A 16,154-nucleotide genomic window follows, 5' to 3' on the forward strand; every position below is an offset into this window, starting at 1 on the left:
TTACCACCAGGAATAGGGATGGACCAGTCACTTAACAGTGCAGGAATGCTTATCCATAAGGAACATATAAAATTAGATCCTAATTTCATATCTTGTGCAAAAATAAATTGTAGGTGGATTATGAAATAAAACTTTAGAAATTTTAGAAAACTCTAGAATTAGAAGATTAGAAAGAAGAAAGGTTACAGAAATAGCTGTTCCAAATCAATAAGAAATAACGGTAACAGGAAAGAAAAATGGGCAAAACACATGAATAGGGGATTTCTATGGAAGAAGCCAGAGGGGCCCGTAAGCATGAGACAGGGCTCAGTATCAGTCGTGATCAGAGAAATGCACAATAAAATGAGGAATCATCTCATACTTCACAACTGGAGAAATGTAGCTGCCTCATATACAAGGTTCATGAGGATGCTCATGGGGAAGAAGGGTCTTACCACGCAAGCAGGAACGCTATATGGACAGCTGCTTTGAAGAGCAATTTCATAATATTTAGTTCATACCCTGCTACTCAGAAGTGCTGTTTCTAGACACCTGTTGTTGAGAGCAGCTGGTTCCTGGGTACATGGTGGCCTGCTCACTCCTCCCCCTGGGGGTGGATAAACGAGCTGGTATGTTTGTATGACCAGATGCCGTATAGCAGTCAGAATGAACCAAGAAGGTCTTTACATGTCCTCAGGGGTGAATCTTCAAGACCATGTGAGGAGTGAGGACAAGTTCTGGAAGGAAGTGTACAACGTGGCGGCTTTCAGTAACTTTGAGAACAGTTGCATGTGTCATTGACTGGTGCATGTGTGCTAATTGGATGACCCCGGACCCCTTGCTGACTGTCTCTCTTCCTCAATTTTTTCAGCTGTAAAATGGGATGCAACAAAGAACTGAATAGGAAAGAATAAAACTTGAAAAGCCTTCGAAAAAAAATTAGAGGATATTTTTGTGACTTTGGGGTTAGGAAAGCTTTCTTTTCTTTTTCTTTCTTTCTTTCCTTTCTTTCTTTCTTTCTTTCTTTCTTTCTTTCTTTCTTTCTTTCTTTCTTTCTTTCTTTCTTTCTTTCTTTCTTCTTTTTAAATATTTTATTTATTTATTTTAGAGAGAGAGAGTGAGAGAGCACATTTGCATGATCCAGGGAGGGCAGAGGGAGAGAGACAAGCAGACTCCCCACTGAGCACTGAGCCCTGCTTGGGACTGGATCTCAACCCCGAGATCATGACCTGAGTTGAAACCAAAAGTCAGACACTCAGCTGACTGAGCCACCTAGGAAAGCTTTCTTAAACAAGCTAGACAATGCATAAACAAAGAAGACTAAGAAATAGGATTATATTAAAATATAAAACTTTTGTAAGAGAGAAAACTCCACAAACAAGTCGATAGACAAACCTTAAATTGAAAGACAGTTACAGTGCCTACAACCATGAGAAGTTAATTGAAGGAATTAGAATATCAGAAAGAAGCAATATTATAGGAAGAGCTCCTGCAGATCAGTAAGAAGGAAACAACTGGAAAGAAACACAGACATGGTCCACCAGAGGTTGTAGGGAGGATTGAGTGGGCAAACATCTGTGGATGCGCTCAGGATGGCCTGGCACTGGGCACGCTTCACGGCTGCCGCTGTCATCTCTGGCTGGCACCATCGCTGGGCAGTGCCACCTGCTCATTCCCCTTTTAGCCGTTGGCCCAGTGAAACAAGATGGTCCCCAGGGCAGGTGCAAATGCAGCACATCTCCATGGAGAGTTTGACCCCAGAGTCTTCAGTGGACACATACCAGTGCCCATGACACCATCCAGGGAAGTGGGTCCTCATTGGGCCCCGCACATTCAGTGTTAACTCTGTTTCTACCATTATTTTTGTTTGTTTCTATCATTTTACATTAGCCAGAAATTAAGGCAACACTTACTAAGATAGGGTTTGCTTAGTGGCTCTCTTTCTCTCCTCCCTCCCTCATCCATTCTGCAAATCCTTACTGGGACTCTGTGATGTGCCAGGTACTTTTTAGGCTCCTGTTCTCACAGAGCTTATGCTTTAATTTAATTTATTAGTTAATTTTGATTTTATTTATTAGAGAGAGAGAGAGAGAGAGCATGTATACCCACCAGCATGGGGAGCAGCGAGCAGAGGGAGAAGCACACTCTCCCCTGAGCAGGGAGCCTGATGTGGGATTTGATCCCAGGACCCTGGGACCATCACCCGAGTGGAAGGCAGATAGATGCTTAACTGACTGAGCCACCCAGGCACCTAAAAGATTGATTTTAAAAAGAGACAATAAAAAACTACCAAATATTTTAGGTAGCAAAAAGAATAGTGTAGCACCCTGGTGCGGGATGTAGATACTGGGGAAGCCATGCATATCTGGGGCAGGGAGTACATGGGAATTCTCTGTACTTTCTGTTCAATATTGCTATGAATATAATAAAACTGCCCTAAAAATAAAGTCTGTTTAAGAAAAGAAACAGAGGGAATGACTTTTAGGAAGCTTTATAATCATGTCTGTCTTGATTTGATTAACCTGTGTTCAGGATTTCTGTCTCATCTCCATAATTGAGCTGCATCTGTGGCAGAGGTCAGCTGACTTTAAGGCCAGATAGTAAATATTTTAGGCTTTGTGGGCCGGATGCCCTGTTGTAGCTCCTCATCTCCAGTGCTGTGTAGTGGAAACCATATGAATGAGCTTGGCTGTGTTACAATAAAAGCTTACTCACAAACACAGGTTGTGGGTGGAATTTGATGAGTGGGCCATCACCTGCAGATCGCTCATCTATAGCTTTCTGTTTTGTCATGTCTTTATCAGGCTTTGGTATTTGGAGTGCTCGTTTTGCAAAATGAGTGCGTAGCTAGGGCTCTCTAGAGAAACAGAACCAGTGGGCCATCCATGTAGGAAGAGATTTATTATAAGAAATTGGCTCACACCATCAGTGGAGGCTGAGAAGAGGCCCAGGAAAGCTGCTGGGGAATTAGTCCAAATCCAGAGGCCTGAGAGTGGGGGAAAGCCACCATGCAGGTTCCAGTCTGGGTCTGAAGGCCTGCGGAGCAGGAGCATGGAGGGAAGGAGATGTGCATCCCCCATTGACAGGCAGGAACGCCCAGTTCTTCCTTCCTCCCCTCTGGTGTTCCTCAAGCCCTCAACACATGAGATGATGCCCACCCACACGGGGGCAGGGTTGGGGGGGGCAGAGCGCGTCACTCAGGGGGAGTATTCAAATAGGAATTTCATCTGGAATCATCTTCACAGACACGCTCAGAATGATGGTTGGCCACCTGTCTGGGCCCCTGTGATTCATCTAGTCTACCTGACACATAAAATTAATCATCAGTGGTTTAGTGCCGCCTTCAGCCCAGGGCCTGATCCTGGAGACCTGGGATCGAGTCCCACGTTGGGCTGCCTGCATGGAGCCTGCTTCTCCCTCTGCCTGTGTCTCTGCCTCTCTCCCTGTGTTTCTCATGAATAAATAAATAAAATCTTAAAAAAAATTAATCATCACAGTGAGTTAGGATGCTTTCTCTCTTTTTCTGGGCTTTAAAATAATTTCAACAAAAGGCAAGACTTGTTTCTTGAAGGTTTGGTAAAACTTGTCTATAAAACCATCAGGAACTCAGTGCCTTTGGGAAGGATTTTCTGATCATGCCAACCTTGAAAACAACGAAGTTATTGAGTAGCAACTTGGTTTATTCCAGAACGGCAGAGGAATTACAAAAGGAGATGTGGAGGGATCCCTGGGTGGCGCAGTGGTTTAGCGCCTGCCTTTGGCCCAGGGCGTGATCCTGGAGACCCAGGATCAAATCCCACGTCAGGCTCCCGGTGCATGGAGCCTGCTTCTCCCTCTGCCTATGTCTCTGCCTCTCTCTCTCTCTCTCTCTCTCTGTGACTATCATAAATAAATAAAAATTAAAAAAAAAAAAGGAGATGTGCAGACCATGGTGAACCAATAGGCCAGTTGAGAGACCAGAGAGCAAGGGTCCACTAATAGAGGGGATAGAGGGAAGGAGGAGGCTGGAAGGGATGGTTTTGAACAGGAGTTCGTGAGGAAAAGAGAACTCCATGTGGCGGCTTCTCATTGGTTCTGGGTCCCTGCTGGTACCCAGATGGGACCCGGTGGGGGATGGCACCTGCTGACCCTCCACTCCTTCTCCCAGCTCAGTGGGGTTTCCTTAGCTCGTTTTCACCACCTTCGAGTTTCTTTTTTTTAAGGTTTTTTATTTATTCATGAGAGATCGAGAGAGAGAGAGAGAGAGAGAGAGAGAGAAGCAGAGACACAGGCAGAGGGAGAAGCAGGCTCCATGTAGGGAGCCCGACGTGGGACTTGATCCCGGGGCTCCAGGATCACACCCTGGGCTGAAGGCAGGTGCCAAATAGCTGAGCCACCCAGGGATCCCCTACCTTCAAGTTTTTATTATGGTTATGGCTCTATTTAGGTTTTCTATCTCAGCTCAGGTTAACTTTGGGGATATATATAGTCTATAGATGAATGGATCCTGGGATAAACTTGTATGTAATGTAAATATCCTAATTTCTATCTCTGTGTGGATTCCTTTGCCATTCCTGGTCTCCTGGTGAGTGTCTCCTTCTCTTGGGCAGATTCATCAGAGGTGTTTACCTTTTATCTTCTGTAGGGAGTCGGCTCTTGCATACCTTCATTAATTCCTGTGCTGTTTTGAAGTTTCTAATTGTGTCTTTAATTTTAATGTAATTAATTATAATTTAATTTTATATGCTTTTGCCTTTATTAATCCCTTCTTTTTTTTAAAGTTTTAAAGAAGTTGAATGCTTAGCTTATTTTCATTTGCCTTTTTAAAAAAATTTTATTTATTTATTCATGACACAGAGAGAGAAAGACAGAGACATAGGCAGAGGGAGAAGCAGACTCCCTGTGGAGAGCTCAATGCGGGACTCGATCCCAGGACCCTGGGATCCCAACCTGAGCCAAAGGCAGCTCAACCATGGAGTTACTGTCCCTCCATTTGTCTGTTTAATAAAACATTTCAGGTCCTGTGGTTTCTTTCCAAGTACTTCTTTGACTCTATTTCTGACATATTGATCTACAGTGTTCTTATTTTCTAAATTATTGGTTTCAATTTCTATTTTCCTTTGACCTTGAATTTAGAAGTTTAGAAAAAATAGTCTTGCATTGAAATACCCAGAGTAAACTGCTCATGTTTGGAGCCCGGCGCAGGCATCTCCCAGGCATAGTGTGCTCTTCCACAACTCTCTGATCTTGGGACACCTGTTGTTTATTCCATACTGTTGTGTGTCTCCTCCTTCCTCTGTTGCCCTCAGAATGAATCAGTCCAGTTTGCCATGGTGACACATAATCCCCAGATCTCACCGCTTTAAAACAAAAGGCTTTTATTTCCTGTTCTTGCTCCACATCCCCTGCAGGTTGGTAACAACTCTGTCTTTCGTGGTCACAGATGGCCGGCGTAGTCTGAGTTCTGCTGGCCATAGCACCACGAGGAAAGGGACATGTCGGAGGTACCTGCCCCACAGTCAGTTGCTGTGGCATGGAAGTGACACACAGGACCCCTCCCAGCTCCTGGCTGAGAGTGAGCCGGGTGGCTCCATCTAGTGGCAAGTGCCCTAATTTGTGCCCTGATGGTGAAGAGGTGCAGATCTTTGGTGTGGGCACTTGTCCAACCCTGAGCACTGTCCTAGGAGCATCTCACGAATGGGGGCTGTGTGTACTCCTCTTTCTATTGCCCACCGGGGTCCTGGGCCAGGAAAGCACTGGGCACATGTTTGCAGAGCTGATGTGAGGCTGGCTGTGTCCTGGCACTTGGGTTCTGTCTCTCTGTCTGCCTTCCACACCCGGTCCCCTTACCATCCAGCTCTCCCATTGTTAGCTTCCTTCCAGGAAGGGTTTCTCCCCATAGCGACCCCAGGAGCTCTGAGGTCACCCTGGGGCTTAGGAAGCCCAGCAGAGAGAAGTCCTGTTCAGGTGTTCCATGAACGTCTTGAGATGGAGCCCCTTCACGCTGCTGTGTCCCCCACCATTCCTCGTGTGGTTAAGAGCTGGGAGGGTGCTTCTCCAACTGGAGGCCATTGCTGCTGCTCTCGGGAGAGAGTGTGGAGTCAGGGCATGGAGCTAGCAGATGTGTCAGCCGTGGATTGAGTGCCTGACCTCGGGACTCCCAAGTCCAAGGTCATCCCTGGCACTCTGCTGCTTCTGTGTGTGGTGGCACCCAGGCTTGGCAGCTGCTCCTGCATCTTGAGATGCTCAAACGGGCAGATACCAACACTTCATGCCCCTCCTGTGCTGTACGATCAGGATGCAGACCAGGGAGAGCTGGCCTGTCCCCTGGAAGCTGGCCACCTCCAGCTCCACGTGGGCAGCTGGGCACAGAGCAGCGCCCATGGGAGGCCAGACATTCTTAGGCTCCAGGGCATGTTGTGGAGGTTCAGGGGGAAGGGGACCCCTCCCCACAAAGACAGCTCACTTTGGGCTCCAGATCCATCCATTGGCCAGCGGGACAGGTGTCTCCCTGGATGGTTGGGGGGAGAGTGTGTCTCCCCTGTGCAGAGCTTGAGTTCTTTGCAAAGAGACTTGCCATTCCACCCATTGACAGGTTGCTGGAGGGATCAGGATCTAGTACCGACGTCCTCCATTCTCCACTGCCATTTGGGGCCAGCAGGTCTGCACCGACCCATCCTGATTGCATTTGCTTTATTTAATTTGGATTTTATTGCTGCATTTGTGTTACATTGATGTGATTGCCTTCATCCCAGGTTCATTCGTGTTTAATTGGTGATGGAAACTTTTTCTCCTTTGATATTTACCAACTTAGTCGGTTCTGTTGGAAATCTTGATGACATGAGGCTGTCATGTTAAGTGAGGGACTTCGGCTCTCTGTCATGAATGATCTTTATGTCCTCTCTAGAATTAATGAGGGAGCAGAGGTCCACTCCTCACCCTCCAGGAAGCAGTGCACAGAGCCACTAGAGGGCACTCGGTCTTGGTTTTTGGAAACTCAGAATTTCCCTGACCCATATTTTGCTCTTCAGTGTTCTGGTGGTGTCAGAATGTTGGTATGTTTGCTTCAGTAGATTTGACAAATAGCTGGGTCGAGGGAAATATGTCACCATGGCCTTTCCCGGAATATCCTGAGTCAGGTTCTTGGCATGGTTGTGACCTTCTGCGTGTCGATGCTGCGGGGACGTCCTCTCCAATGGAAGGCTCCCTGCCCCCGGGGCAGTCGTGTCACCCAGGCAGTCATGCAGGACCGGGAGTTTGAACCGCCCAGCTGGAGCCATGTGAATGGGCAGATTTAAAGGGATCCCAGGGTGTGTGTGCTCTGCTGTAGGATGTTAGTGTGTGGCTCAGAGCAGAAGCCTTGATGGGGACGAGTCACTGCTTCAGCCAGCCTTAGGCTTTGGGTGCCCCATGGGATTCCCCACTCCTCTGGGGCCTAGTTCGCCGAGGCAGGGCACCTTGCATGTCTGGGTTTTATTTTATTTTTATTTTTATTTTTATTTTTATTTTTATTTTTAAAGATAGATTTATTTATTTATTTATTTATTTATTCATTCATTCATTCATTCATTCATTCATTCATAGAGAGAGAGAGAGAGAGAGGCAGAGACACAGCCAGAGGGAGAAGCAGGCTCCATGCAGGGAGCCCGATGTGGGACTCGATCCCGGGTCTCCAGGATCACACTCCAGGCTGCAGGCGGCACTGAACTGCTGCGCCACAGGGGCTGCCCTATGTCTGGGTTTTATAGTACTGCCAGCAGCAGCATGGACAGAACCATGACACCTTTGTAGTGACGCTCCCTTATCAGCACCTGGGACGTGCATCTTCTCCTGTGTCCTCTGCTTAGGAAACATCTGGGTACAGCAGCAGCTTTATCAGGTGCACACATCCCTTGCCCCAAAGAGCCCCATGCACCCCCCAGGTCCAGAGGGCAATGCCATTTCCCAGGTGCCAGAGTGCATATTGTTCTGGGCCTAACTTCGCAGTATTCTGGAAGTGGCTGGTGTGGGCAGCGATGGGACCTTGGGACACGCAGGTGTGCTTGGGACACATGTTCCTCACTGTCCCTGCCTGCCCTGCCTGCCTGAGCAACAGGTGGCCGGTGTGGTGGGGCTGGTGCAGCTGGAGGTGTGGATGCTGCAGGCAGGCCTGGGCTCTTCTGTGTGCAAGTCCAGCCCCTCTCCAGCTACAGCCCCCTAGTGCCCTGGGCCACCCGGCATCCTGTGTGCTGGAGGGCCTCAGCCACCTTCACTCTGAGCAACTTCTGCGGCGAGGCCCATGGCCACCCCGTCACTGAGCTGCCTGTCCCTTTATCTCTACACAGATTAGGTTTATGTCCCTCATTTCCTGTGATCAGTGTCTTAGGGAAGATGGCTTTTTACCCCCAAATAGTTAGAAATGAGGGTCTTCAGGTGGATTTGCCATATGAGTTCTTAGTGTCTAAAGAACCTTTAAATAGTGATTAAAGCCTTATTTTCAGGGCCCAGTGGGACACTTATTTTTCCCCATCTTTCTTTAAGTCACAGTGACTCTGTCTTGAGCAACGATGAGCCCTTCTTCCCTCTGCCTTTTGGGGCAGCTGTTCCCCCATCCTCTAAGATCGCCAGACCCCTTGCTCCCAGGATGAGGCTTCTGCCAGTGAAGGCCTGACCTGCAGCTAGACCTAGGCGGACTTGTGAGCACCCTTCCGCAGGCCTGCCTCAGTTTCTCCCCAGAATGCACAGCCATGTTTCAGAGAAGCACTCCTAGGGAGATAGCTGGCATTTGGGACAAAGAGCTTCAGTGCTCCATGCTACTCAGGTCTGGCCCATGGTTGGTGATGATGGGCAGGGAGGAAGTTGTACTGTGGGCTCCCCAGTGCTTCTGGGGGGACTTCTGTGCCCTCCAGCCTGGGAGTTTTCTCCAGGAAGACCACTGCCTGGCCTTCTGTTCACCTGTGCACTTGTCTTTATATCCTCTATGATCCTGTCTGGTCCCCTCACCAAAGTGCTTTCTGGGCCGTGTTGATGTTTCCCATCTGTGTGATGCTGCAGGTGTGCCCTCCCGGCAGAGAAAACACCTGGTCACAGGTCTTTATGTGACCCTGTGGGACACAGATAGCCCAGGTGTCAGTGGAGGCAGTTTGGGCTTCTAGAAGCTGAATTGACAGGAGGGAGGCTTGGACGATTGAGCTTCTGTTGACTGTGATTTTCAGCGAGTTGAGGCTGATGGGGGAGTAACAGAGTGTCTTCAGACAGGTGGTGAATCTTGCTGGAGCAGAAATGTGAGCTGCTCCTTTGTCTCAGGCAGTCAGTGGGGACCTGTCCGCACAGCATTAGCCCTGGTGGTGGGGGAGCCACTGGTCTGGTCCCTTCCCATTTCCTGCAGTTTCATCCTTGTGACCAGAGTCAGTCTGTGGGGCTTTCCAGAGTCCCGGTATCAGGGTGGGATACGGAGGACTCAGTGGCTCTGTAATGCTTTCCGCCTTGGGATGGGCAGTGAGCTGCCGCCAGCACTCTCAAGTGGAGGGAGAGGTTCTTGGCTGCTGGAATCCTCCTCCACACTTTGCTTCTGGTGAGATGACACCTTTCTTGGGAGCACAGCTGGATTCATGATCTGCTGTGAGCTGGTTTCGGGGGTGAAGGCTTGCAGGCCAGAGTGTTTCTCAGTTTCTGGGAAGCGCCCTGACTTGGCTTGTGAGGATGGGGCTGGCCCCTGGACTTGGCAGGAGGATGGCACCTTGGAGCCTGCAGGAGCCAGCCTTGGCATCACCAAGGTCAAGGACATGCATGGCCACCGGCCCCTCCTGGGCCCAGCATGCCCACATCTAGAGTACGCTGGACTCAGGACAGGTTGTGTGCGCTGGGCATCTGCGGGGGTGGAGGCAGGAACAGCAGGGTGCGGCATGTGCATCTGCTTCAAAGTTGCTTACTTAGCACAACAGCAAGTCCACCCTGGTCAGAGGAGTGGGGGTGCCAGGCCAGCTGACCCAGGGCCCCAGCTCTCCAGAGTCGGGAGTATGAGCAGATGGGAAGATGGAAAGGCACAGGATGGGTGTGTGAGGACTTCATGGGTCATGAAGCCCATTCTTGGTGACACCACACAGTCAGAAAGTATGAGGCCAGGTGGGGTGGCCAGGGGTAGGGGAACTGGAGTGACAGCAGCCCGAGCTCAGCTCCGTCCTCTGAGGCTGTGACCTGGGGGAGCGGCTCTGGACCTTACTGCAGAGTGATTGGACTGCCCAACGCCAGCGGCAACACCAGTCACAGCCGGGGGCAGATGGGTCAGGCCCTGAGTCAGGCCTCCCAAGGCTCCTGAGTGCCCCTCCCCACCTCTGTCTGCTTCCCCCCCAGACCTGCCAGCACTGCCACCCCAGGGGCTCGCTGCCCTCCAGGACTCGCCGGTGGGACCAGGGGTAAGTCTGGGCTGAAAGGCCTGTTTCAGAATTCCAAAATCCATTAATTAAAGGCCCCAGGGGCAGAACATTCTCTGCATCATTAAGAACAGTGGTGTCTCTTTTGTTTTGCTGGGACACATTCAGTACTTTTAAAAAATGATGTGCTCTCTCTGGCAGTTATGTCTGATAGCTGAGAATCTTTCAGGGCCGAGTAGACTTTGTTTTTTTCTGAGGTGCCACAGTGTGGTCTTCATTTCCTTTTTTTTTTTTTTTTTTAAGTTCGGTTTTTAAAGTTTTTTAAAAGATTTTATTTATTCATGAGAAACAGAGAGAGAGAGAGAGAAAGAGACACAGGCAGAGGGAGAAGCAGGCTCCATGCAGGGAGCCCGATGTGGGACTCGATCCCAGGTCTCCAGGATCACGCCCTGGACTGAAGGTGGCGCTAAACCGCTGAGCCACCCAGGCTGCCCTGTGGTCTTCATTTCCTCCTGTCTTGTCTCTACCAGGAGAGGGTGCCTGGCACTGACCACTGCCCTGGGCAGTGGGGCCAAAGCCAGGCCCATAGGCTGAACAGCTGGTGCTGGTAAAGATGGGCCACCGCCTGTCAGACAGCAGATAGTTCTGTGTGCGAGGGTCTCCTGCATAGGAAGAGAGGTGCTGGTTGTTGGCTGGCCATTGAGTCCACCCCTTTGTAACCCCAAGCTTGTCACAGTGCTTGCCAGTGGTTCCGGCATCACCTTGTTCAGGGTCAGAGTTGGCTTGTCTACCTGATGACTTTGCCAGCATCACCCTGGAAAATGACTTATCTAGAAAAGTCGAATAACTCACTATCAAAGTCTGTCTCAAGGAAGTGGGTTTAACGTGTACCAAGCAGCTTGGAGACTCGCTCAGAAGTGAACGTTTTATTTGCCTGAAGACACAGGTCTGGAGACAGCCTCCCAAGCTTCCCTACTGGCCCGTTACAGCAGTTTCCATGTCACCCTAAGTGTTCAGGGCCACAGAACAGTGCTGCCCACTTCCTGAGGCAGGAAAGTCTCAAAACAGCTTGTGGGTCTGAAGGGAGCTGAACAGACCCCACAGCTCTTCTCTGCCCTTGGGGCTGCTGCTGGGGTCCCCCATTGCCACATGCCTATCCCAGCCACTCCTTTGATCTGTCTCGTGTTGGGTTCCTCTGTCCCAGTACTGTGCTGGGCCAGCTAACTGTATATGTCATAAAGTGAGTCCAAGATTTGAGAGGCAGGTCTTCCATGGAGCGTAGGCCCTCCTTACAGCTGCATTCACTTTCCAGACATCTGCGACGTGACAGGAGGCTTACATGCACCAGGTTCTGGCCAAGCCCTTTCCACGACTTCTCATTTAATTCCTGTGATAGTCCTGTGATTTAGGTACTATTTTCACCCCCATTTTGCAGATGAGGAGACAGAGGAAAAGAAAGGACTCAATGGCCTGCCCTCAGTCACACAGTAATAGTGGTGTGGGGATTCAGTCTCAGCAGCTGTCCCTAGAGCTCATGTCGGCTCCCATTCCAGTCACTGCCTCAGTGACGGGATTGTGTCCCAGGCACAGCGGTGGTGAGACCTGGAAGGGACCTTGCACCTGTTCAGTCCCTGGCTGGATGTGAAATCCAGAGAAGTTCAAAGACCAGCTGCCCCCACAGCCCATAAGTGGCAGAGAACCTGTCTTCCTCGGCCCTTCCTCTTTTCTACCTGCTGTTCCTTGTTACTATTGTTTTTATGCCAGTGTTACCACGTGGTAGGGACCACAATCTTGCCTCTTAGTAACTAGTAAAGGAACGAGGAGCAGCCACCCAGCAAGCGGTTGCAGACCTCACTGCCTTCTGTGCTATGTCTCCTGGGTTTATGCCAGTGTGAGTGTATGTGTGTGTGTGGGGGCGCTGGAATGTAGGGGGGCTGTGTTCCACCTCTCACCCACTCTTCCTCCCCCTCTAGTTGTCCCTTTCCCAGCTCGCAGCTTCCCCACAGCCTACCACCCGCTCCCGCTCAGCCACACCCCCTCCACGGCAACCCGACAGCTCTAAGCCCCCGCCGGCCCAGGAGGTAAGCATGGCCACCCTTCCTCCTTCCAGGGAATGGCTCTGAACTCCTGACATCTGCTGGAGTCTTTGACTTTGTGAGCTGTGCTGGTCCTTGGGGAGGTGGCTGAGACCTTCGTGGGTCCTCTGTGACATGGGTGTAGGGACAGGGTGGCAGGGGGAGTGGGTGGGCATGGCTTACTTCCATGCCCCAGGTACTTGCCACCTTTCTGTCCTGCAGACCTGGGAATTTGGTGTGGGAGCTCTCCCTGCTATGAGGCTTACTTAGGCTTTTGCTCTGCCTGACAAGACAAAGTTAGACCCCCCTCAGATCTCTGTACATGAAGGGGGAAGGAAAGTTTTGTTAGAGTTCTAAATAGAGGCTGATCCAAGCCTCCAGCGCTCCAGGACACTCTCCTTGTTGGCAGCAGCTGAAGGAGAAGTAGTGAAGCCCACCGTCCTGGATTTGGATGCATCTAGTGGGGAAAACAGGCCTGTGTTTCCACTGACCTTGGGGAATTCACATAGAGTTTGGTTTCAAAAGTTGGCTGGCTCACCTGCAAACTGTATCTTCAGTCCTGTACTGGAAGTCTATTGAGGAAAAATAGCGCCATTAAATTATTTACTTGAAAACAGTACCGTGAGATGCCTTATTCTAGAACATGTCTAGGGCTCACGTATTTATGAAAAGCCTGCATTTCTTATTATAGGCAGCTGAGACATGTCGGAGTTATCGCTGGTTTTGTGGTATTCCTTTTGAGCTGAAACAGAAAGCTAGGTGAGCTGGTGTGAAAGAGAGCATTCTGATTTCCAAACAGTCTCTTCATTTAGACACGTCTTCTGCTCTGGAGGGATGTGGAAGGTGGAATACAAAGGAATGACTAGAATATTCAGGTGATGGGATCAGAGAAATGTCTATACAGGCGAGCTGGGAGCTGAGTAGTGGTCTGTCTTGCAGCGTTGAAGGAGGGTTCATTTTTCTGATCTATCAATGTGGTTTTTATGTTAATTGACCTTCTCAGACAGCAGATCTCTCAATGGTGCCAGTTCATAAAATTGATGATACCTCCCTCATTGCTTTTTGACTCACCTAAAATATGAATTGGCCCAGATAAATTAGAATTTCAGATAAGTGGTGACTTTTTAGTGTAAGTTCCAGATATTTCATGGGACATACTTACATTATACCATAATTATTCATTGTTTGCCTAAAGTGTAAGAGGCACTTGGGCGTCCTGTATTTTCCTTTGCTGAAGCTAGCAGTCCGACAGGTGGCTCATCAATGAACACCCCCCCCATCTCAGCCTCCTCAGTTGTTACAGGCTGGGATCCTTGTTGGCCTCACTTGGGGCCGCATTTTGCTCAGCAGGAGCCCCCCTCGGAGGGCAGGATCTCTCACCTGGAGGCCCAGCTGAGCCAGGCGTCCTTGGTCCTGGGAGCCTCTGTTGCTGAACAGCTGCAGGAGCTGCCTTTTACGCCGGTGCACACCCCGATTGTTGTGGGAGCCCAGACCAGGAGGTGAGAGGTGGCCCTGAGGCCCCTGGCATGCTGTGCTGGGAAGACTGACTCTGAACAACAGGCTTTCCCCAGAGAGGGGTTGTCGGCAGGTCCTACCTCTTTGCCGGCCCTTTTCTGGAGGCCGGCCACCATGATCTTTTCTGTTTTAGCTCTGGAAGTAAGCTCTCACGAGCCTCAATGGTGCTCCTGCAAGCCTGCGGCTTTCCTGAGATTCTGGATGCCAATAAGCAACCAGCCGAGGCTGTAAATCCTACAGATCCCGTGAAATTCAACCCCCAAAAGGAAGAATCAGATTGTCTACAAAGCAATGAGATAGTGCTGCATTTTCTTGCCTTTAGCAGGTGCGATCTTAAATATTCTATTTATGTTACTCTTTACCTGGCTTTCACTTTCCTTGCATTGAAGAAACCCCTCTGTATGGCTCTGAGTTGGCAGGACTCTCTATGCTGAGGTCTTCCTGGATTAAGGAATGCTATGTGTTTTTGTTTTTATTTGGTTAGGGTGCTCACACAGCCATCTCTAGATGCTGTGAAACTGGCTTTGCCTGAACTTCTGTCATTGACATGGACAGTGTTGTTGGCCAATTCTTGGTATTCATGTAGCTCTGAGAGCAGGGTTCTCCAGCTGGGGCTGAAATGGGTTGCTGTCTGACGGGCTCCCCGAGATCCCAGTAGAGCTGCTCATGTGGGTGGATGAGGCAGTGTCTTGCCTGTGGTGCTGGGCTCTTGAAAACCCAGGTTCTCTGCTATGGATACTTGATTAATTTGGGGCTTTTTTTGGATTCAGAGTGTCCCAGGACTGCCAGGGAGCACCGTGGCCAAAGACCGTGTATTTCACCTTCCAGTTCTATCGCTTCCCACCCGTGACAACGCCACGCTTGCAGCTGATCAGGCTGGACGAGACGGGCAGGACAGGCTCTGGTTCCCTGTTGTATCTCCTGGTTCTCACTGACAAAGATGGCTCCTCTGATGCTGGTAAGTGCTTATGTGTCTGGCAAAGATGTGAGAAATCCAGCATTGAGCCTTGTTTATAAATTGTATTACTTACAAAATATTGTATGGTGAAAATATTCAAACACGTGCAGAATTTTTTTTTTTTAATTTTTTTTTATTTATGATAGTCACAGAGAGAGAGAGAGAGGCAGAGACACAGGCAGAGGGAGAAGCAGGCTCCATGCACCGGGAGCCCGACGTGGGATTCGATCCTGGGTCTCCAGGATTGCGCCCTGGGCCAAAGGCAGGCGCCAAACCGCTGCGCCACCCAGGGATCCCTACGTGCAGAATTTGAAGGAATAGTGTAATGAACCAGTGCTTCTGCCAGTGGGTGCCAGCAGCTGTCAACTGTGCCCCGCCCCCCCAGACCCTAGATCCCTCGAAGCAAAATCTGTGACTATTTCCTTATGTATTTTTAAAAAGTAAAGAGTCAACTCTGGGAAACGAACTAGGGGTGGTGGAAGGGGAGGTGGGAGGGGGGTGGGGGTGCCTGGGTGATGGGCACTGAGGTGGGCACTTGACGGGATAAGCACTGGGTATTATTCTATATGTTGGCAAATTGAACACCAATAAAAAATAAATTTATAAAAAAAAGAAGAAGAAGAAATAGAGGGTAGTGGGATGCCAGAGAGAGGAAACATCTTGAACAAATTAGAAAAGAAAAGAAAAGAAAAAAAAAAGATATCTGAAAAAAAATAGTCTTGTTTGAGAGGACATAAACTCAGTATTATCCTGCTTAAAATTAATAATAATCCCTTAAATGTTATCAAATATTTAGCTACTGTTCAAATTTTCCCAGGAACTTTATAAAAAACTTTTTCGAACTTGATGGAAGAAGGATTTTTGTTTGTTTGTTTTTATGGAGGATACAGTTTTTAATAGTTTGTTCAGATCAAGATCTTGGGAAGGTGTGAGTTGCGGTGACATGACTCTCCAGTGTGTGTGTCTGCAGCTCCCCTGCCGCCCCTGGCCTTGGTTGTTGTGTTATTTGTTGAAGTAGCCACATTGCTTCATCCTTCAGAGCTTCGCACCATCTACACTTGGGTTTTGCCTCCCAGTGGTGACATTTACAGTGCCCTTCTCTGTCACCTGTTTTTCCTGGACATTGGAGATCTCTATGCACGGTCAGAGGGATGTTTTTGTTTTGGGCAGGAACTCTCTGGGGCTGGGGCTGTGCAGGGGCTGGTCCCTTCTTTCTGTGGATAGTCAGTGGCTGTTAGGATGGTTGCCCATAGGCTGGTTATTTTGCTCAAGGTTGAACAGTGGTGATGTTGTACT

The 16,154-nt window shown here is 49.4% G+C and overlaps 1 protein-coding gene across 15 annotated transcripts in view; it reads left to right on the forward strand.

Annotated features, from left to right (window-relative positions):
• The window catches only part of NPHP4 (nephrocystin 4), a 129,984-nt gene that overhangs the window by 63,841 nt on the left and 49,989 nt on the right, over positions 1–16,154 (forward strand). For 12 of the 15 annotated variants that reach the window (XR_012027987.1, XR_012027986.1, XM_072819907.1 and 9 more), the window contains 5 exons: positions 10,291–10,352; positions 12,284–12,391; positions 13,733–13,884; positions 14,034–14,225; positions 14,671–14,858. Coding sequence is in view for 13 of the 15 variants with exons in the window: in XM_072819907.1 (XP_072676008.1) it covers positions 10,291–10,352; positions 12,284–12,391; positions 13,733–13,884; positions 14,034–14,225; positions 14,671–14,858 (702 nt within the window). In the remaining 2 variants the exon portion in view is untranslated. The remainder of the gene's footprint in view (positions 1–10,290; positions 10,353–12,283; positions 12,392–13,732; positions 13,885–14,033; positions 14,226–14,670; positions 14,859–16,154) is intronic. The other 3 variants (XM_072819908.1, XM_072819911.1, XM_072819915.1) reach the window with 2 other exon arrangements.

Source organism: Canis lupus, chromosome 3 (genome assembly GCF_048164855.1).
Source record: "Canis lupus baileyi chromosome 3, mCanLup2.hap1, whole genome shotgun sequence".
In the NCBI taxonomy this organism is placed as follows: domain Eukaryota; kingdom Metazoa; phylum Chordata; class Mammalia; order Carnivora; family Canidae; genus Canis; species Canis lupus.